The 21,955-nt window shown below is 41.7% G+C and overlaps 1 protein-coding gene across 1 annotated transcript in view; it reads right to left on the reverse strand.

Annotated features, from left to right (window-relative positions):
* CNTNAP2 (contactin associated protein 2) overlaps positions 1-21,955 on the reverse strand; it is a 1,334,251-nt gene that overhangs the window by 85,013 nt on the left and 1,227,283 nt on the right. Inside the window, exons 20-21 of the mRNA XM_045005260.1 lie at positions 17,546-17,791; positions 14,546-14,679 (exon numbers count right to left, since the gene is read on the reverse strand). Coding sequence (XP_044861195.1) covers positions 14,546-14,679; positions 17,546-17,791 — 380 coding nt within the window. The remainder of the gene's footprint in view (positions 1-14,545; positions 14,680-17,545; positions 17,792-21,955) is intronic.

The following is a 21,955-nucleotide window of genomic DNA, read 5'->3' on the forward strand; positions in this document are numbered from 1 at the left end:
TATATATCTGAGATCACTAGGACACCTATTATATTTATTTGTACTGTGGGAGCACCTAAGGGCACCAGTCATGGACCCTGTTGTGCTAGTAACTGTACAAACATATAACAAAAACATAATCCCTGCTCCATAGAGCTAATTATGTCTGGATAATGTACCTGGAAAGAAAAGTGAAATTAAATTATGATTCAGTGTGAGCATCTTTATCAAAAAATGTTAGGCACCAATCCTGCCAGCCTGTTGCATGGTGAAACTCCTTTTGACTTTAATGTGAGTTCCACGTGTGGAAGAATAAACCCCTTGATGAATCCAAGGGAAATCTCAATTTTGTTATATAGGGACCGAGTATGGCCTGTTCTGCATATGCATGTTGCAGTGCATCTCCTCAGCTACATAGACTACTGCCAACACATCAGACTGGTCCTCTGCTATCTATGCTGCCTTCCCATAGAATATCGAGTCCAGTTCAACATCTTGGTCCTTTATCTTCAAAGTGCTCAATGAGCTGGGCCCAGCATACCTAAAAGGCTGCTTCATGCTCTGGGATGAAGGCTGTGTTCACCAACTCTGCTCCTCAGGCACCATGGAACTCTCTTGGGGTCCAGTTCCAAACTGTGGAATGAACTCCCACAGGAACTATGGACCATCACAAACCTCACCACCTTTTGCTCCAAGTGCCAGGCATACTTCTTTGACCTGGTCTTCTTTAATATAAACATATTGTAGTGTGTGCATTTAAAACAAAACAACATCCTCCCCACCCAAAACCCTACCAAAGCAAAACATGATGAAGCATGGGGTCATTATAGCTTCTCAATAAAATGGCTGTGAGAATATTTAACATAGTCAAAATAACATACTTCTCCCTAACCATTTTAGCTGAAACTACCACAAAAATTACCCGAGGCTGACACCTGGCATGGGAAATTTCTCCCAGAACAGTTTAAGTTTGGCAAAGTTACAAGTAACTGAAAACACGGTTTTGTAATGAGATGTGTCAGACAAGCTCAATTATACGTGGCGTGGCTTTGCTGCCTAGAACAGAATGCAGGGGAGTGAGGAATTCCCCTTACATCCCTGCACCAGCTACCTGTATCATGGAGAACAGCGTGGGAGGGAGATTCTACTCTCTCTCTCTCATGCAAGGAGGTGGGGATTAGGAGAAACCCAAATCTTGGCTCTGCCGCTTCCATCCAGCGTGCTGCCAGTACAGCTGTGCCAGTGTTTGGGGGAGATATGCTGTGCCAGGGATGGGGGAACCAAGAGGCAGATTGTGACTCTCTGAATCATAATCTGTTTCTCAGTCTGCTCAGTGCATGGCGTTAGAAGCAAACCTACACTTGAGCCCATGTCATGTACTTTGAGCTGGTGAAATTTTGCTGTTGGTATCTGCATGGAAATGTTCAAATTTAAGTAAACACTGAAAAATTAGGTGAAGAAATCCAAAAGTGCAAGTTTCAGATATCTTCATGGATCTCCTCATGAAAGCTCAACTCAAGTTATTTAAATCCCCCCCTTTAATTCCCCTAGAAAAACAGGAATATGGGAAAATGACTGAAGTATATGGTTAGAATGAACCTTCACTTTAAATCCAGAGAAATGAGATTTTATGATTCTTTCCTGGGTGCAAGAAAAAGGAAAAGATTTCTGATTATACATGAAATCAGCCCACTGCCCCAGCTCAAAGCCCTTGGGGAAGTTCTGGTCTGAATTCAGACCCAAAATTTGTGAGTTGTGCCCTTCTCCAGTTTTGACACTATGAATTAAGGGGAATATTGTTCAGCTGGTGGGGAAACAGTATATAAGGTGCTTAAGGAATCTAAGGTAGGTCAGTGGTGAGATTTCTTTTCTCTTATTTTTCTTATTTGTCTGTGTTCTATTCGAACAAGCTTATAAAAGAAAACACAATTTTAGAAGAATCTAATCCAGGACATTTATAGATCAGTGACTGAAGGAACACAGGCGCTTGGAAGGACTGGATTCTTTCTAAAACTCATGCTCTACTGCCATCCAGTGGCTGTTCAGGTATCAGCTGCTAGAACTAAACTGCTTGCAGTCATAAGAAATACTGCAATTATCTCAGTCTAATGCAGATCAAGACTCATAATAGAAAAGGAATTATTACTATCACATGCTATTTGAAAAGGATATTGCATTATTTAATGAATACAAAATCAATCTTTTCCATATACATAGGCTGGCATCATGAATATGTGTTAAATTATAGCTTCTTGATTATCTTTCTGAGTTTTCATTACAGCTTCTTTTCTTTTAAAAATAATTAATTTCATTTGAGCCAAGTATAAATACAAACTGGTAGAAAACATTCAGCTTCAGTTCTCAAGTCACATCAAGCCAACAAGGTTGACTTCATCTGACGTTGCTGTTGTTTAGAGAGAAGTTCAATAAAATTCCATTTCTTTTAGATAACTACTCACTTTGATAATGTAACTCATGCTTGCTGCTGGTGCACTTTACTGGTCTTTCGCAAAAAAGCAATGAGCACACCTGTCTCGCACATGAAGTAGAATGCAGTGTAAACTAATCTTTTAGGTAGACCATATCCCCTTGGGGCTGGCAGAGGCCAGGGTCACTACCTAATGCTCTCCTGAGCCCTATGTAGAGGTCCTTCCCTCCTACTTATTCAGGACAGAGGAGAAGAGGCTCTCTATATCTTCTTCTGATGTTAATTGTAATAATGTCACCGTTACTTGGACATTTATTGCTATCTTTTACTGCAGAGCCAAAAGTAGAACCCAGGTATCCTGACTCCCACACAGTGCTTTAATAACAAAATTATCTTGAATATATCGAGATACATGACTGCTGCCTACCAAATACCTGTGAGTATTCAGGGTGGTGTCGGCGCATTTCACAACAAGCAGTCCAAACCCAGAAGTCCTTACTCGGTTTTTAATCAGTTCTTAGTCCAGTAGAATTCCCATTGACTGCTATGAAAACTTTGCCTGAGTGAGGCCTGAGCAGAAACTGAGTGAGCACATCAAGATCTGGCCCAGCATTCGAATTTCACAGCCACATTTTCTCATTATGGTCTAGTGAGCAGGCGACGGTTCAATAATGGCTCTACCACCAATTTAAGGCCTGATCTTGCACTTCTGAAGGTAATGGGGTTTTGCCATTGGATTCAATGAGAGCAGGCTCAAGTACTGGATACGTGACTGTATGCAACTGAACCTAGAAACATGCTCTGTGACTCTGAGTAAATCCTTGAACCTCTGTGTGGCTCAGTTTGCCTGAGTGCAAAGTGGATATGGAACAAACTGGAATGTAGTGAAGTTTAATTAACATTTGCATTAGATATTCAGATGAAATTTGCTATATAGATGTAATTATTATTTATTTTAAGTAAGACTCAAAATTTTCTTCTCCAGGGCTATACGCTGATTTAAGAGCTACTGCTTAGGGTATTATAGTCTTCTTCCAAAGGGATTAACTGCATTCACTTATAATAAAAGCTTTTCACATTGATTTAAATTGGAAATGTAATCAGCATAAGATGCATCGCAGTTAAAAATTAAACACACAAGGTTTCCTCCATCCCCTTAAAAAAATAGATCCTTAGCTCATGTAAACTACTATAGCACCACTGAAGTCAACAGAGCTACACTGATTTACAGCAGCTGAGGTTCTGGCCCAATATGTGGAAAATAGCTACGTCCCACAGTGAAACACAGTGAAAGGCTTGGCAGCTCCCCACTGCTGGAGCCTTTGACTGTGGCAAGAAAAGGCTCCAGTGGGGGCAGCTGCTGGAGCTTTTTCCCCACTGCAATGAAAGCCTCTGGCAGTGGGGAACATTTCACTGCAGTGGGGAGGCAGCAGGACACTATACTGCTAAAAAATAGCAGTGTTGACATGGGAGCTGTGTAGAGAGCTGTGTAAGGTACATACTCTGGAGGTTTAGGTGTTTAGGCATGACCTCTACTCACCTAAGCTGTGCCTCACCGTCTACAGTGCTATTTATACCAGTGCTAGTTGGGAGGGTAGTGTCTGTATTCTACATGTCACGGAAAGTGTAGACTTCCCTTAGTAACAGTAGTCACCAATGCTTCTTCATACACATTTGAGTAGACTGAGACAGATAGCCCTTAATACAAAAATGATTAATGTTTGCTGGAGATGAAAACCTTCAAAATGAAGCATCATTGAATGTATATAATGTTGACATCTAGAGTTTATAATAAATACCAATATTACAATAAAATATTTCCCTCCCAGAGAACCACTGGCTGTCTCTCATCATATACAAAGAAGGTTAGCAATCAACCTCCGCTCTCTGGAAGACTTCATTTCAGCATTTTGTTATATGTATAGTTCATTGCCATTTGTTCAACATGAAGAGAAATGGGTTGAGATTCCACTTGCATTAGGTTTAGGAAATAGGACTCACACTTCAAAAATCTTTTTTATTTCATCTTTTTCTCTTAGGGGTTTTAATTCCTTCAAAAAAAAACAACCCTGAAAATTAATCTTGCTTTGGGATCAGATAAGAAAGATTGATCAACTGGCAGAGTATGGGATGCCATAAGGGACATTTATCCTGTCAGGGTGGAAAAAATACCAAAATAAGGCAATGAGTTGATGAAAGCTTTACAAATTATGGTCTGTAGAGTCTTTCTTGGTGATCTGGAGAATGAAAGCTTTTGAGAACCAGGCTATGTGTAAGGGGTCTGTGAAAGTTGGTTGTTACCACAGAACAGTGGTTTTCAACATGTGGTCCGCAGATCCCTCGGGTTCCGCAGACTATGTCTAAGATTCCCAAAGGGGTCCGCACCTCTATTTGAAAACTGTAGGGGTCCACAAATGAAAAAAAGTTGACAACTGCTGCTCTAATATGCGTAAAGCTTTGAGACTTTGCTAGTTGACTGACAAGTGTGTGTGTGTGTGTGTGTGTGTGTGTGTGTGTGTGTGTGGAGCGGTGGGAGGAAAAAGATTTGTCTGCAATAATACATAGTTCAGCTTATCAGCAGCAAGTCTAAGGAGTGCAAATGGTTACAGCTTCAGGTTTCATAAAAGCAATACAACCTTAGGGCTAAATTCTGTCCTGGGATGTATAGGAAAGATTTCTATTGATTTATTTTTTTTCTGTTGAGTTCAATGGGAGTCACACATGTGCCAATGAGGAGAGAAGGTCCCTATGGCCCCTGAATTTCAGGATATTAATATTTGACTCTCCCATTTAGTAAAGAGGGATATGGACTTTTCTGCAAATTTTCCAGTCCTTCTGGCTTCAACTCAGTCATAAACTAATGCTTCATTGTTTTTCTCATGGGATTTTGGTCTTTCTACTTCCTGTTTTTGATGAAATTGGGAAATGCAGAGCCACACCCAGTTTACTAAACTTCTTTGAATTGCAAAAAGCAAAAAATAAAAAAATACATTGGGTTCATTTCAAGCATTTGGTGAAGGCTCAGGCTTCCGTTCACTTTATTTGAATTGAATCATCAATCATTACTTATAAGACAGTCCTGTCTCTACCAGGGTGTGTTCCAAGAACATTTTACACTATTTCCCTGAGTACATTCTCTCCATCATGCTTCAAGTCCCCTCCAGCCTAAGAAGAGAGAATTGCCAGTCACCCTTGAATTTTGTATCCTGAGCATGAGTGCTGATGTCCCTGGCATAGATTCTGATACTTCCATGTGTTACATCTGAGCAGGAGAGGTACAAGGATGTTTTGCGCCCTAGGCAAAACTTCCACCTTGCGCCCCCCCTGACCCTGAGCCCTGTGGCAGATCTCTGCTCCCCCGCAAGGTGCCCCCCCCGTGGCAGCTCCCCCCCGGCCCGGGGAGCCGTGAGCCCCCAGCTCACCTCTTCTCCACCTCCTCCCCGAGCACGCCGTCACCACTCCACTTCTCCCGCCTCCCAGGCTTGCGGCGCCAATCAGCTGTTTGGCGCCGCAAGCCTGGGAGGGAGAGAAACAGAGCAGGGCAGCATGCTGAGGGGAGGAGACGGAGCAGAGGTGAGCTGGGGTGGGAGCAGTTCCCCTGCGTGCCGCGCCCCCCCTTACTTGCTGCAGGCGGCCCTACCTGTGCCCCACTGCCACAGGTCCCTCCGCCTAAATGCCGACAACGACCGGGGCGGCCACAGATCCGGCCACTGCGGTTGCCGCCAAAGGACCCGAAATGCTGCCCCCCAAATGCTAGTGCCCTAGGCGACTGCCTAGGTCGCCTAATGGGTTGCACCAGCCCTGCATCTGAGGAAGTGGCATCCCATGGAAGACACTTATGCATAACCCTTTGCAAGACCAGAGTTATAGCCCTCAGGCTTCCAGAGGTAAAATAATAGCTTTATAGAAAAAGATAAACCTTTGGTGAGACCGGAACCAGGGTTTCCAGTGTTTCAAACATATGGCATGTTTTGGCTGTTGGCCTGAAAGAAGAATGGCTTGTTCTGAATGAGATTTGAGTGTATGTGGATGGGTATCAAAGAACAGTTCATTGTGAGGTGGGTTTCAGATACCAGACTCCATGGTTCCAGAAATACAAGAGTGTGGACTACTTGCAAATGGTTATTTAATGCATCAGGAAAATTTATGCTTCAAAATATAGGCCCAAGAGAAGAAAAATGTTTTAATATAAGAACCTTTAGAAAACAGTCTCATTTTGCAAACTGTAGATGGGAGTATGTTAGATTTAATGCCAGACACTGATATTACTTTCGAACGAAATTCATATATTTCATGAAGCTTATATAGGATGGCGAAAGTGTTCCTGTAGAAATGTGTTGGTCTGGGTGGTACATAGCCCTGGGGCACATAATACATCCATGGAAATGGCTTTAAAAGAAGGCATGGAGATTTGGAGACCTGCTGAGAATCTACAAATATATCCCAATGAGGAAACTGATTAACATTGCATTTTGCTGTGTTCCTTTGGGTATTATTCTATTTAATATTAAAATACATCCCATTTTTATTTCTTGTGTAACAAACTAAATAACTGTTATATAGCACAACAGGAAAAACAAGTGTAATAGGAAGTATATTGTCCAGATTCCATCCTCATTTGGAATCTTGATTTTTGGGGCACTGCATGGGAAGCCAGAGGGAGAACGTATGAGTCTAGCCCTGAGACAGAAATTCTTTTCATTCATGGCTCTATAAGGGCGTAATCCAAAATCCAATGAAATCAACAGAAAAACTCTCATTGACTTCAATTGACTTTGGATCAGGCCCTAAGCATAGGGAGATTTTTTCTTGGACTTCTTTTTTATTATTTTAAAAAGAGGCTTTATTGATGTGTGAATAACTCTAAACACCATTTCTTCCCCCAAAAACTTGATATTCGATCGAGACTGTTCTGTTGTTTATGATCTGGAAAATACCCTACTGAAGTGTTATAACCTTTAATGAAGTCAAAACAAATAAAACTCGCCCTACATGGCCTAAAGCCCAGCTCTTGACTTTTCATTTACTAGGATAACATAGTCCCCATTTGTCTTACTTAGCTTCTTCCTGTCCACAGATGAACTTACGCAGTCTTGGAAATGTGCCATGGCTACTGGTAGTTGACATTTTAATAGAGGTGAGACACAAGAATTTTTATAAGCAAATTTAAACCTTGTCCACGTCATCAAAACAGCAGAAGAAAAAAAGATCAAATGTTTGCCTATATGAATTTTTTTTTAAAATACAGTTTTCTTGAAGCCTAGACCAACAGTCAACACTGGACACAATTCCTGAGAAAATGGTGGCATTACAAACAGGACACAGTAGTTTAATGAGGCAATAACTGTTGATTTATTCACAGTCACTGAATGAGAAAATTGTAATATACAACCTGTTTGACAGAGTCCCTGTTACTTTGTTTAAATATGCTGATATTAGCAATGAGGGCCATAATTCCAACAATTAAAATCATTCACACTAAACATCTGTTTTTAAGCCTATATGTATTTATGTCAAAGACTTTAATCAAGTTCTGATTGACCGGCACAAAGACATAAGTTACTATCCAAGTATTCAACAGACTTATGTTTATCGCATCACTGGAGTACCAACGGGCTCAATAATGAACCTCTTATTCTATTTATTCATAAGTGATACCCCTGAGAGTTGTGATAAAACAACTTCACAGAACATAAGTAGTAGCGATTTATTGTCAGAGTGAAGATTATTTAAATATTTTGGACACTGAATGTACCGTACAGGGTTATTACAGTAAGTTAGAGAGACAGGTATTCTGAATATGAACTTGCTGTTAACACAAGAAAAACAAACCCCATGCACTGGAGTTGGTGCACTCATGAGAGTGACATTTTATAGCGCCGTGAGAGTTTGAGAAACTGCATCTGGCAAGCAAGCTGCCTCATTTAAAGAGGTAAACAATCTGCTAGTCTGGCTGTAAAATGGTTTATAAAAGGAAATACAAGTCCACTTGGTGCAGCAGTATTGTGCCAAAGAGAACCCAAACATTGTGACCTGCCTTAGGACACTGAGGCCTTGTCTACACTGGCAAGTTTGTGCACCGTAAAGCAGCTTTCTGTGCAGTAACTCCCGAGGTGTACACACTGCCAAGCCACTCAGTGCACATAAACTGCGCAGTTGCAGCGCTGTAAAAAAAACACCCCGATGAGAGGCGTCGAGCTTTCTGCGCTGGGGGTACTGCGCCACGGTGCCAGTGTAGACATCCTGGTCGATTACAGCGCTGTGACTGGCCTCCAGAAGGTGTCCCACAATGCCTGTTCTCACCTCTCTGGTCATAAGTTTGAACTCTACTGCCCTGCCCTCAGGTGACCAACCGTGAGCCCCACCCCTTAAATTCCTTGAGAATTTTGAAAGTTCCCTTCCTGTTTGTTCGGTGACGCTTGCAGTGGTTTCAGCACATCTTTCGTGGTGGCCATGCCTGCTCCACGCACCAAGCGATCCCCCACTTGGAGCAATGCCGAGCTGCTGGAACTCATCAACATTTGGGGATAGGAGGTTATCCAGTCCCAGCTGCACTCCAGCCATAGGAATTATGATACCCATGGACAGATTTCACGATGCATGACAGAAAGGGGCCATGACTGGGACACATTGCAGTGCAAGGTCAAAGTGAAGGAGCCGGAGGCAAACCGCCAGTCCACTGCTGTGCCCATGAGCTGCCAGTTCTACAAAGAGCTGGACACGATACTCGGTGGCGACCCCACCTCCACTGCGAAGGCCACTGTGGATACTTCGGTGGCTTGCATGCCAATTGAGAGTGGATCGAGCTCTTCTCTACCCCAGAGGAGTCTAGCCAGTAACAGCTGTCGGAGCTTGGCGAAGCGCAAACAGGAGAAGAGGCCCCTGGTAAGCGACTTTGATTTTGGGAATCACTGAAGTGAGTTGTTGGGGGCAGGAGGGTTGCAGAAAGCAGGCTTCTGTCTGTATAATGCACATACCACAACATGCCTAGCCTGAGCGGCGGAACAGGGTGTTGATTGACTCCCTCACTTCACGGGACTCTGCCTCAGAGATCTCCACAAAATTCTCATGGAGATACTGGGCAATCCACTGCTGCAGGTTCGTTGGCAGAGCTGCTTTGTTTCTTGGCCCATTAAGGGTGACTTTCCCACACCACTCTGCTGTCATGGGGGTGGGCATTGCTGCATACAGGCAAGCTGCATAAGGGCCAGGGTGGAAGCCGCAGTCTTGGAGAAGACCCACCCTTGATTCCCTGCTCACCCTCAGCAGTGAGATATCTTCCATAACGAACACAGACTATGGAAAAGTGGGGATAGTAATGATTATAAAGCCCCTCTCCCCCACAGTGCTGGCTCTCTCCAAGAGCCAAGTGTCCAGTATGGTCCTGCAACACTGATTTCCCCTGCCCCTGCGGTTACTCACCATTTTGGGGGTCTTGTGGCTCATGTGTGCTTGCCAGGGGTCAGCCAGTTAATGACAGGTATGTGAATAGTAGCTGAAGTACAGTACCCACTGCACTGTACTCCAAAGGAGAAGGTTGGATAGGGCACCTGGACATACACAAATCTTTAACTGTCCTGGGACCCCACCTCCACCTGGGACCCTCCCTTCCCCCATCCCCCTCAATTCTGATGTGTTTTTTTTGTTTCTCTCTCCCCTCCGGTTGTTGTTTTTTAATAAAAGAGTCCTTTTGGTTTGAAAGCAATTTTTAGTCTATTAATTGAAAGCAAACAGAGCCCTGCAAAGCAACAGGCAATTTTCTTAAACCTTCATAGTACATTGTCTGCACCAATCACAATCACCTCCTAGCATTACAAGCACTGCACTTCCAAGCACAGCAACAAATATTAGTGGCTTTCAGCTTCAGAGTGCTGCCTCAAGGCATCCCTGATCCTTATGGCCACACGCTGCACCCCTCTAATAGCCCTGGTCTCTGACTGTTCAAATTCAGTCTCCAGGTGCTGAGCCTCAGCGGTCCCGCCCTGAGTGCTTTCACCCTTCCCTTCATTCGGTCCAGCCTCCCATATAGGCAGAGCCAGCAGGCCTTTAAACGGCCAAAAACACACTCAACAGTCATTCTGCACTTGCTTAGTCTATTGTTGAACTACTCCTTGCCGCTGTCAAGGTGCGCTGTGTTTGGCTTCATAAGCCACAGCATTAAGGGGAAGGCAGGGTCTCCCAGGATCACAATGGGCATTTCGACTTCCCCTATGGTGATCTTCTAGTCTGGGAAGAAAGTCCCTGCTTGCAGCTTCCTGAACAGGCCAGTGTTCTGAAAGATGTGTGCGTCATGCACCTTTCCAGACCAGCCTGCGTTAATGTCTGTGAAATGCCCACTGTGATCCACAAGGGCCTGGAAAACCATAGAGAAATACCCCTTCCGATTAATGTACTCAGTGGTTATGTGGTCTGGTGCCAGAATTGGAATATGTGTGCCATCTATTACCCCTCCGCAGTTAGGGAAGCCCATTTGTCCAAAGCCGTCCATGTCACGCACGTTGCCCAGAGTCATGGTCTTTCAGAGCAGGATGCAATTAATGGCCCTGTACACTTCCATCAACATGACTCCAATAGTCGACTTTCCCACTTTGAACTGGTTAGTGACCGATCAGTAGCAGTCTGGAGAAGCCGGCTTCCATAGTGCAATCGCGATGCGCTTCTCCAATGACAGGGCAGCTCTCATTCTCGTGTCCTTGTGCTGCAGGGCTGGGGTGCGCTCATCACAGTCCCATGAACGTGGCTTTCCTCATGTGAAAGTTCTGCAGCCACTGTTCGTCATCCCAGACGTGCATGACATTGTGATCCCACCACTCAGTGCTTGTTTCCTGAGCTCAAAGGCGGCGTTCCACTGTGGTCAGCACCTCCATGAATGCCACAAGCAATCTCATGTCGTAGCTACTACATGTGGCAAGATCAATGTCAAACTCCTCTTGACTTTGTAGTTTAAGGAATAACTCCACTGCCACTTGTGATGTGTTAGTGAGAGCGAGCAGCATATTGGTCAACACTGAGGGATCCATGCCTGCAGACCGAAGATGCAGAGCTCACAGTACACAAACCACTGAAAGATGGTGCCAAATTTGGACGGAAGCACAGGGATTGCTGGGATGTGAAGTGATGCATCACAGGCATTGGGACAGGACCCAGAATGCCCCGCGACCCCCTCTGCCTTCCCACAACTCTTAGCTGCAGAAGAGGAAGAGATGCTCTGTGGGATAGCTGCCCAGAGTGCACCGCTCTGAATACCACCGCAAGTGTCGCAAGTGTGAACACATTACTGCACAGGCAGCTGACAGTGTAAACACACAACAGCAGTTTCCCTTCAGTGCTCTCTGAGCGGCGCTGTAACTGCTGGTGCTGTAACTCTGCCAGTGTAAACGTGCCCTGAGAAAAGACGTCACTTTGTTCTCTAATACCTACATTTTCAAGTACAAAGGAGCGCACATCTTCCCAAATTCTGGGAAATGGCAGGTGATATTAATCCTGTGTCTCGGTATGGGCTCTGCGTCAGAGGTTAGTGTGTCCCACCAGAACAAAACAATGCCTTCTTCTCTTAAGTATGTATATGCCCACGTTAAAGCTGTCTCATTTACAGGGGAAAAACAGGTAAACCTCAAAGCCTTCCCTTTTCTGGAGTACAAACCAGAACCAAATTAAAATTCTCCCTTTTCCAGGGTATGATATGGGTAGCACAGGATTTTTCCTATCATGAGCCACTCCTTTCCTTATCCTCTTTTTCATGCATATCGTCTGGGCCCTGTAGTTTAATAAGCCTTACTTGCATCTGCTCCCCAACTATTTAACCCAGTTTTGTTCCATACATCTGCTGACCTGACAGGGTAAAAAGCCCTCAACCTAGTTTACCCTATCAGTGCAACCTTAGAGGTGTGTGGAAGCCTCCAAGGACCCAAGTGGGTAGTTTACTCTCTCTCACTCTCAACGTAACATACTGCAAAAATGTTGGATTAACCCCATGAGAAGCTAGTTAGGCTAATTAATGCAAGGCGGGCACCCTTAACTGTGTTGGCATTTTCCAAATAGAGTCTGGAAGAGGGTTTCATATCCCATCACCAAGTTTGAGAACAAATTGTAACAATCAGCCATACATCTTCAGGAAACATTCCAGGCACCATAAAATAGAAGCATTTAAGGTCCAGAGGAAAAACTGACTACAAATCTTATCTGCTATCAGTTTATAGTTTGATAAATAAGAAACACCCTACCAAACAGTTTGGTGAATAGTCTATACCTGTTACACAGTTGCTGAGGCTGTGACTCTTTACAAACATATGAGTAACTTTCTGAAGAAATTCTGCCTCAGTGCAACCAACGTGATTCTGAATCAGAGATGTGTGCGTACTCAACTGTGAGCTTCAGGCAAATGATGCCATAATCAATTGACAAAGCTTCCCCCTGCTGTTTTTTTACTGGCAGGTATCCATTTTGATCACCTCCTGGTAAATGCAGCTCCCATCCTTGATCTTTTGGCTTGGTTCCCAAGGAGACCTCCTCTTGTTATATTTTATTCATGGTGCCTGCTGTGTTGGTTCCCACACATTGTAAACTAGGCGAGGGGATTAAAGAAGCCAACATAACATAAGGAAGTCAACTCTTTGGATGCCTTAAGTATGGACCAGCTCTCTGAGATTCCTTGAGGGACCTGTAGGTCAATCTTCAAACATCTATTATTTAAATAACTAAAAAACCAGCCAACAAACCCTGCCAGAGAAATGTTTCCCTCATTTTCTCAAATGTGGAATTTCTCTCCAAAATTACAGTATCCTAAGGCTGAGGAAGGGCAATATTCAATTCTACACTAATGACAGAATTAAGGTCCCATATCTTACAACACATTAACGCTAGAAGCAGGATTTATACCAATAGAAACCCCAGAAATTCTCCCTTTCTGGTGGACATACAGCTTTTGTTTCTAGCCTTAGCAGCTCACAAATACTAGGACATTATTATGTACAATAAATCTATTTTGTGTAATTTTCTGAAGTTTCTAATATGTATTCTCTCTGTCTCTAAGGCTTGGACAGCTGGAGTCATGGTGCTAAGGGAACATAAAGGCAGAAGAACATTTTTGAATACTTCCTAAATATTTCTCAAATAGTTTTTCTATAAAATTTGAGGCATTTGTACAATAAATGAAGCCAATAAATGAAGCTGCAGTGTGGTATAAAGGTTTTATTGGCACTTGTCTGGGATGATATGCCTATTTTATTTTGGGTTTGCCATTTGTAAGTACTCAGTCTATCTGAAACTCATGGCAGTAAAGCTTTTATACCACACCATTCGATATTCTCCATATGTATACACCTATGTGACAGGAACTGAAAGCAGCACTATCTGATTAACATATAGTTAAACAAAGAAAAGGGTGTTCAGAAAACTTTAACTGCTTCTCACAGTGCCTCTGTGAGGTACCAGAGTAGCAGCCGTGTTAATCTGTATCCGCAAAAAGAACAGGAGTACTTGTGGCACCTTAGAGACTAACAAATTTATTTGAGCATAAGCTTTAGTGGGCTACAGCCCACTTCATCGGATGCATGTAGTTTTCCACTACATGAATCTGAAGAAGTGAGCTGTAGCCCATGAAAGCTTACACTCAAATAAATTAAGGTGCCACAAGTACTCCTGTTCTTTCTGTGAGGTACGTAAACAGTATTGTGCTCATTTACAGAGAAATAAACTGAGAGACAAATAGGTGAAGTACTTGCCAGTGTCACACAGAAAATGAATTAGGACTGGAACTCAGGAATCTAGAGTCCTAGGCCCTCAATCATACTCCTTCACTTATGTCCCAAATCGTGCCAACACTTATGCACATCCTGAATTTTATCCTTTTGAATAGCTCCATTGGCCATAGCTCCATTGAGCTCAGTGGATCTATTCATGTTCATAAATTTAAGGATAGGCATATTTGAAAGAAAGGCATAGGTAAGAAAGAAAGGATGCTCCTATGACTAGCTCACAAGACTGGGATTCAGTAGATATGGCACTAGTTATGCTATGTTTGTAACATGTATTCGTATCTTGGTATGAAAGGCAATAATAGTAATAGTTGGTATACCTCTGACTATCACTGTTAGTAATAAAGCTATATAGTATTCAAAGGCTCAGATGTATATTTACCTGGAGAACTATATCCCTTTCATTCCGTGTGATATTAACACTGTGTGGCTGTCCATTTGCCATGTTTCTGTGGTCTACATCAATGTTATATGGCTCTCCAGTGCCTCCAAGGTTGTATCGAATCTGTAAGTTTCCTATAGAAAGAAATGTACATTTTAAACTATTTACACCTTTATTTCCCAGAGCTTTTTCCCCCCCTCCTCATTTCACTTTTTACTTATGACCTCCATCATTTCATATTTAAATCGCTCCTGGAGTTGAGCTCTGCTGCAGAAGAATTTAAATAGGAAGAGTCAGTGCCTGACAATTTAAAACTAGTGGGAGTGGTAATTGTTTCCAGTTTACAACCATAAACCAGATAGTGACCAGTGTCTCAAAACGAAAGCAGCTGCAAACAGTACTAACTAAAAAATAAACAAGTCAGAATTATACATGAAATGGTATGAAAGTGACTTAACATATAAAGCAAGACTGTTCTGTTGAGATTGTTATCCTTGCCCAAATAAAATTGTTAAAGCTAAATACAGAAATAAAAGAATAATCATTTTATTTGGTAGAGGGAATAAGGATTTCCATCAATAAATTAAGGATACTTATGGAATAAGTATAACATCTGATTTATGACAGATGAATATTGAAATTATATGTGAACACAAGGCTTTCTTTCTATCCCATTGAGTTGTTATTTATGGGTCAGCTGTCCTTGGGGTGTTTTGAAGGACTCTGAAGGAAACCTTTTAATATTTGACGCAAAAGGGTTTTGACAAATGGGTGCTTCAAGTTAGGTTGCTAAGCAGAAGTGGTCAAATTTTTTTCATTGCAGCTCTTTTTCAATGGAGAATTGGTTTTTTGAAACTTTTTTTGCAGAAAATTTCAATATTTCATCAGAAAACTGAATGCCCTCACACCAAACGTTTTCAGTTTTTAGCCAAACCCCAAAATATTCTGATTCAAAATGATGCTGTTATACACCATGGGAGCTGTAGTTCAGATATCTTATGCTTCCATTTTCTCTGGCTAGATTACTTCTCCCATGATGCACCATGGCCCGGGATTCCTATGATGCATTCTCTCCCCTCACCAAGAGAGGAAAAGGTTGTGCATCTTTAGAGATATAGTCTGGCCAAAGGGCCCAGACCACAGAAGAGAATAGGAGCATGAGGAATCTGAATTACAACTCCCATAAAACATAGCAGCACCATTTTGAATTGAAATATTTTCTTTTTTGATATTTCAACAAAAAGTCTGAATTTTATACTTCCCCACCACATCTCTCTTTTCTAGCCAGCTCTACTTCTAAGTACCTTTTTATGCATCTAAATAGGTGGCCTGATTTTCAGAAGTGCTACGCACCCAACAGTTTCCACTGACTTCAACAGACATTACCGAGTGAGGTGAACACTTCTGAAAATTAGGCCACTTATTTAGGTGTCTAAAAGTGGATTTAGATGTGGATTTAAAGCAACCTTTACTGAAATGTTGACTGTGTGGTTCTAATCTTATATTTGAGTTGTAATTCTGCTGGAAAGGTGCCATCTGTCTTTATTGATGTAATATTTATAAAATTAGAAATAAATAATAAATATGGCTCCAATCCTGCAATTTACAATGTGTGGGCAGAGGGATGCATTTGCACATAGTCCCATTGAAGCCAATGGGGTCTGCAAAGGTGCAGCTGTCTGCCTATGTATTGTAAATGTGAGAATTGGGGCTTATATTAAAAATATATAAATGCATTTGTGAGCCAGGACTATTTTAAGATTCTATATAATGCAGCAGTCCAAATGCAAACTGGAAAAAAAAAGTTCCTTCTTGTCCATATGCACCTCTCCTCTTCTCAGAAATACCACTCACCTCCTTCCTGACTTTCCCTTCCCAACAATGATAAGCTGCACTAAACATTTGAGAATGAGTTGATATTGTAGCTGCTTACGATTAAGTGACACTGACAAACATTGCTTAGAGCTTGATCCTGGAAACACTTTGGCACCTGAATAAAGTAATTCACAAACCTAAGAGTCTGCAGGATCAAGCCCTGGACTTTCACTGTATTCACTTTGATTATGTAACAAACTAATTTTAGGGGTTGGGCTGAGAGGGGCAACGGCAGCAGAGGATATCACAGTGCTTTAAAAAAGGGCTATATTCAGAAAGAAATTTAGGCGTGATGACACTCATCATCACCACACCTAACTTTTAGTAAGGATTTGTGAATCCCAATGGGACCTGGTTTTGGAATTTTGGTGTTTAAAATGGCAGTAGCCCGAAGTGATTGGCTGTCAAAAAAAATGCCTCTGTGAGATGGGTATTAGCTTTGTGTTTTATACAGGGACAATGGCACACACAGACTTGTCCATGTTCTAACAGCAATTCAGGGATAAAGCCAGTTACAGAATCTCATAACTCGTCTCCCAGACCTGTGGTCTAACCATTAGACCACAAGCCTTCCTTATTTATGTTTTTTATAATCCAGTATTTCTTAGTGTTCCTATTTCCTGACATTAGACCTACTCTTACTTGAATTGAAGTCAATGGTAAAACTCCCATTGATGTCAGTGGCAGCTGGATCAGGCCCTGGGTGGTGGGAGGGGTTAAGGAAAAGTAAAGGTGAGAGAAAATAATAGGTTGTATAGTACACATTTTAATGCAGGAATCTGACTTCAAAACAACCTCCCTACCTTATAATCTAACCTCTGTATTTTATATTTATTAAAATGGATGCTGCTTTGGGTTTTTATGCCAGAATCTCAATCCACCCTATGGGCCTGACTTTCAACTCGGTTACACCAGTTCCATGGGACTCCATTGACTTGAAAAGAGTTACACCAGTGTAAAGCTAGTGCAATAAAATACAGAATCAGGCCTTGTCTCTCCAGTTTTGAAATTACATGGCTGGAGAGATCTTCTCATTAGCTCATGGCTTTTGCTTTGGCTATTGTGTGTCAATTTTTTTTTTATCAGTAGTAACTTCAGCGGAGAAAGCTCAGAATGATCACTTACCAGATGGCTTGACAAGCACTGCCATGTAGTCCTGAGTGTAAGAGCTGATGTACAGGAGGACACAAGGGGACTTGGTGGTACTGAAGCTGAAACTGAGCGCCTCCTTATTCAATCTGAGGTCTGGCACAGTGTTATCATGGTCTGTAGAGCTCAACATAGTTCGGCTGACTAAGTCTTTCACACTGATCCCTGGGGACTGGAAATTATATCGGAGCCACATCCCCTCTTCAAAAAATGCTCCAACGTCTTGAAAACAATAACAGGAAGAGAGGTAAAGGAGAAAGTGAATGTGCTGAGACATTCTTTGAAAAATAGCAGGAATAAATAGCAATAAATAAATTATTATTATTGAACGTAATTGGTGCTCCTTTATATGTCTGTCTAGGATGAAGAAATGAAGCACCTTGCAACCATTAACAAATCAAATCGATCCTCATAACTTCCCTAAGAGGAAGGAAAGTACTATTCCCATTTTATAGATGGAGAAATGAATACACAGAGAGATAACCTAAGTTCCCCAAGGTTACACAGAAAGCTTGTAGGACATCTGGAATTGAACCCAATTGCCTGAGTCCTACTGGATTGTGGAATAATCTTACAGGGATTGTTGAACACTCCAGCACTTGAGAGATTTAAAATGGGATCAGACAAAGAACTGAAAAATCATTTACTGATGGGGCAAGTCTATATTGAAAAAGCTGAGGGGTATTTACCAACTTTAACTTCTAAGAACTTGTCTTTTTGCACTGAGGGGCTGAGGGGAAAAAAGGAGCTCTTTCCCCTCTAATGCTCCTAGCAGGAGGCAGGCACAATGGGGATATTTGTGGTCCTGAAGAATTGTCAGAGAAGTTCAACATGCCAAAGAAGATGTGAACTGGTCAGTAGGGCATATAGCTAGGGCTCCTTTCCCTCAAGCAATCTGCTAGCATTTAGAGGCCAATGGTGGGTGAAGTGCACACTGTACTCCTTTTTGTGTGTGTGTGGGGGTGCACATATGAGCACTCTTCCCTCAGTGCCTTGGAGACATCCTGGCTGTTTGTGTTCTTTGTGAGCAGAATGCCTCCCATTAGGCACTACACTTCTATACCCTCCTCAATGTAGCTATGGTTCTCAAAGCCGGAATTTAGCCAAGAGAGAGCAGCAACCATATCAATAATATTTAGGGGAACACAGAATTAAAACATTAAAATCAGCATTTATACCAAATAATTAAAGCTAGGCCTTTGTGAACATTCAAAAGAGAATGCTGCCTCTAGCCCATTTCTACCAATAACTCCGCACAGTCTTAAAAATGTATTACAACACAATAATTCAGCATTAAGGCCCTTCCACTCTGCCAATACCCTAATATTATTTACTACCTCACATCAAGAGAATAGATAAAGATAGATCAAGCGTAAGAAACACCAAACAGATCAGAGGGTCCTAGAGGCGAGAAAACACAGTAAAGAAAAATAGAAAAGAACATTTAAAACCTTTTCATTCTACTAAGCATTCAAATGAAATATATAAATAACTGCTATTATGTTAACAATTATAAAATAACTTTTTAAGCTAATGATAACAGTGTGACTTTTCTCACATCTATTATATTTCTGATACACATCCCCAGAGTCTTTGTCATTTATAAAAGGGAGTATTATAAGAAATGATGACATATCCTGGAAAATTGCTGTTGAATGCACAAGTAACTACTATGGACCAGGTTCTTCTGCTACCCATATTCTGCAGAATAGTACCTTACTCCATGAATAGTCTCGTTGTGAAGTTGCTACTGAATATGATTAAGGGCATGAGAATCTGTAATTATAGTAAAAATTTGAGATGTCTGAAAAATGGAATTTCCATCACACAGGTCTTGAAACAAAATGAAAAGTTAAAATATCAAAACTTTTCATGGAATGAAAATCGCCCCCAAATTTGATTTGGAAAATGTCAAAATGTTTCAGATTGAGGCAGTTTGACATTAATCTTCATGCACTTGAACAGTCATGGTGCCTCATGAGAGTTGTCACTTGGAAGCTGCATACTCCCCTTTCCCCCTATGGGTTGGTTGGGCTGTATCTCCCAAAGTCTTTCTCTCCGACAGAGCTGCTGCCATACATCGTGGGGGCTCCAGTACCACAGTGCATCATGGGAGATAGAGTGGCTCGGAAGCCTGGTCCACAGAAGAGAATGTGGGCATGAGGCACTCAGACTGAGGCACCAAGATGGCTCAGGCAGACAAAACAGATTAATGTTGAACTGACACGAAATGGAACCTTTTCATTTTAATTTTCCCGAAAGAAATTTTTTTGTGTGGGAAAATAGACATATTCCCCATGTTTTCCATTGAAAAAGTGGTTCAATGGAAAATTCTCAACCATGTCTGATAATAATAGTACACTCCCACTTATTTCATACTTCAAACACATAGTCCAAAACTAATATTGTTACAGAATACAGTGAAGGTTGACTTCAGAAAATACTCAAGGGAATGAACAAACAATTGAGAAAAAGCAATTTCTTTCCATGAGTTTTATTAACAAAAACGTGGGCCATACTTTGTATTAAGGAGTCACATGGTGGTCTGAGAGTCCTTTCAGGCCTTAATTACAGAGCGCACCACTTCAGGTCTCCTTCACTACTAGCCTGTTTTATTTTGTTGTTCCAGCAGGCCTCTGCCTATAGTGCTATTTACAAGCCCTAGCCAGTGTCCCCACTTGCTTCTGGGGAAGGGAAGGGAAGAGAGCACACAGACATCCTGCAAGCCTCTGGCACTCCACTCCAGGCTGCCCTCTTCTCAATTTATATGCATCCATCTCCTGAGGTTTCTTCTCCCTCTAATTAGTCCCTCAGCTGTAGCTCTACTCAGTCGATTGACCTTCCAATTAGGTCTCAATTAACCTATATTTGATGACAGCATGCTGAGTCTGCTCCTGACTCAGAACAAATCTATCACAGGACCATGTAGAAATAGTTTATAAAGGGTAATAGATATTATAAGTATGTTACAGACATTAGTAATATGTGTTAAATATGGCTATGAGCCAAGGTTATCAGCAACCTTATTGACTATTGAACTCTAACAATATAAGTTGAAAACCATTTATTAAAACAGCTACAATTTATTAACCCTTTATATACTATTTATAAATATATGCTTCATATAAAGAGGCATCAGATTACCATTGAAACTGCTAAAATGTCAATATAGTATACTATTTAAATAGAATTTCATTTTAAATAGTTCCTTCCATATTTGAAGTATCTCAGTGTCCTTTGCACAGTTATAAGCAAATATTAGTAGCAAAACAGAGGTGTAACCAAATGCTGATTTTACAAGATGTGCAGTAATGTATGCCTGGTACTGGAGGGTAGGAATGTGCCCTTAGCTAAAGGCAAGGTAGCGAAGATGTAAGAAAGGGGTTACATTACCAGATATTTCATTGATGCCCCTTTCCAGTGTCTTGCTAAGCACTAGAAAAGATCTGTCTTCCTGGTACCTTATAACAAGTTCCCAAGAATTGAAATATTATATTTAGAAGTGACACTGCAGCCACATAAAACAATTGTCCAAGCTGTGATCTCACAGTATTGGAAATGATGTAGAGCTACCGTGATAGATTTATAGCTGTCATTTCTTAGCGGAATTTTTAAATCACCTCCAAATAGTTATGGGAAAGGCAATTTAGTTTAACATCTTTGTTTTTCGCTAGACTCAATTTTGATACTTGTTTGGATGAATAATTAAGAGGACTATTGTGCAAACACCTATCATCAAGTTCAGTGCTTACTCCTGTGAGTTAGTAGCATTGAAAATAGTGGGACTGCTTATAGTATTAAGTACTATGTACAGTAGTAAATGTCTGTAGGATTTGCCCCAAAATAGCAGCTTATGTAAATGTTAACAAACGACTGTATGATAGTTCTGTGTTACATCATTGTCTACAGCTGCTTATGCAGAAAGGCTACTTGCATGTGTAGTTGTTTTTCAGTGATGGGTGAAATGATACATGTATGTATAGGGTGAAAGTCTGCTCTCACTTACCCTGGTGCCAATTTAAAGCTCCCTGCAAAAACCCACATGGCTGCTAACTTATTAATCTTGAAATCCATCCTTATGACTCATTTCTCTTAGAAAAAAACATATTGCTAGGTAGGTGGTGAGCCAATATTACAGCTATTGTTTGGCTTGTTACATCTATTAACTGTGCACACAGCTCGTCTGTAAAATTATTGTTTTTTCCTTTTCCCTCCCAGTCTGTTTGCCTTACCTGCTTGTTATGTCTTATCTTTTAGCCAGCAAGCTCTTTGGGGCAGGGATAGTCTTTTACCACATCTCTGCCCAGTGCCTAGCACAATGGGGCTCCCTGGCTGGGAGTACCAGCTCTCCCCTGCCCACCTTCTTGCCGATGTGGGCTGAACCAG

The sequence above is a fragment of the Mauremys mutica genome, chromosome 2, assembly GCF_020497125.1.
Source record: "Mauremys mutica isolate MM-2020 ecotype Southern chromosome 2, ASM2049712v1, whole genome shotgun sequence".
In the NCBI taxonomy this organism is placed as follows: Eukaryota; Metazoa; Chordata; order Testudines; family Geoemydidae; genus Mauremys; species Mauremys mutica.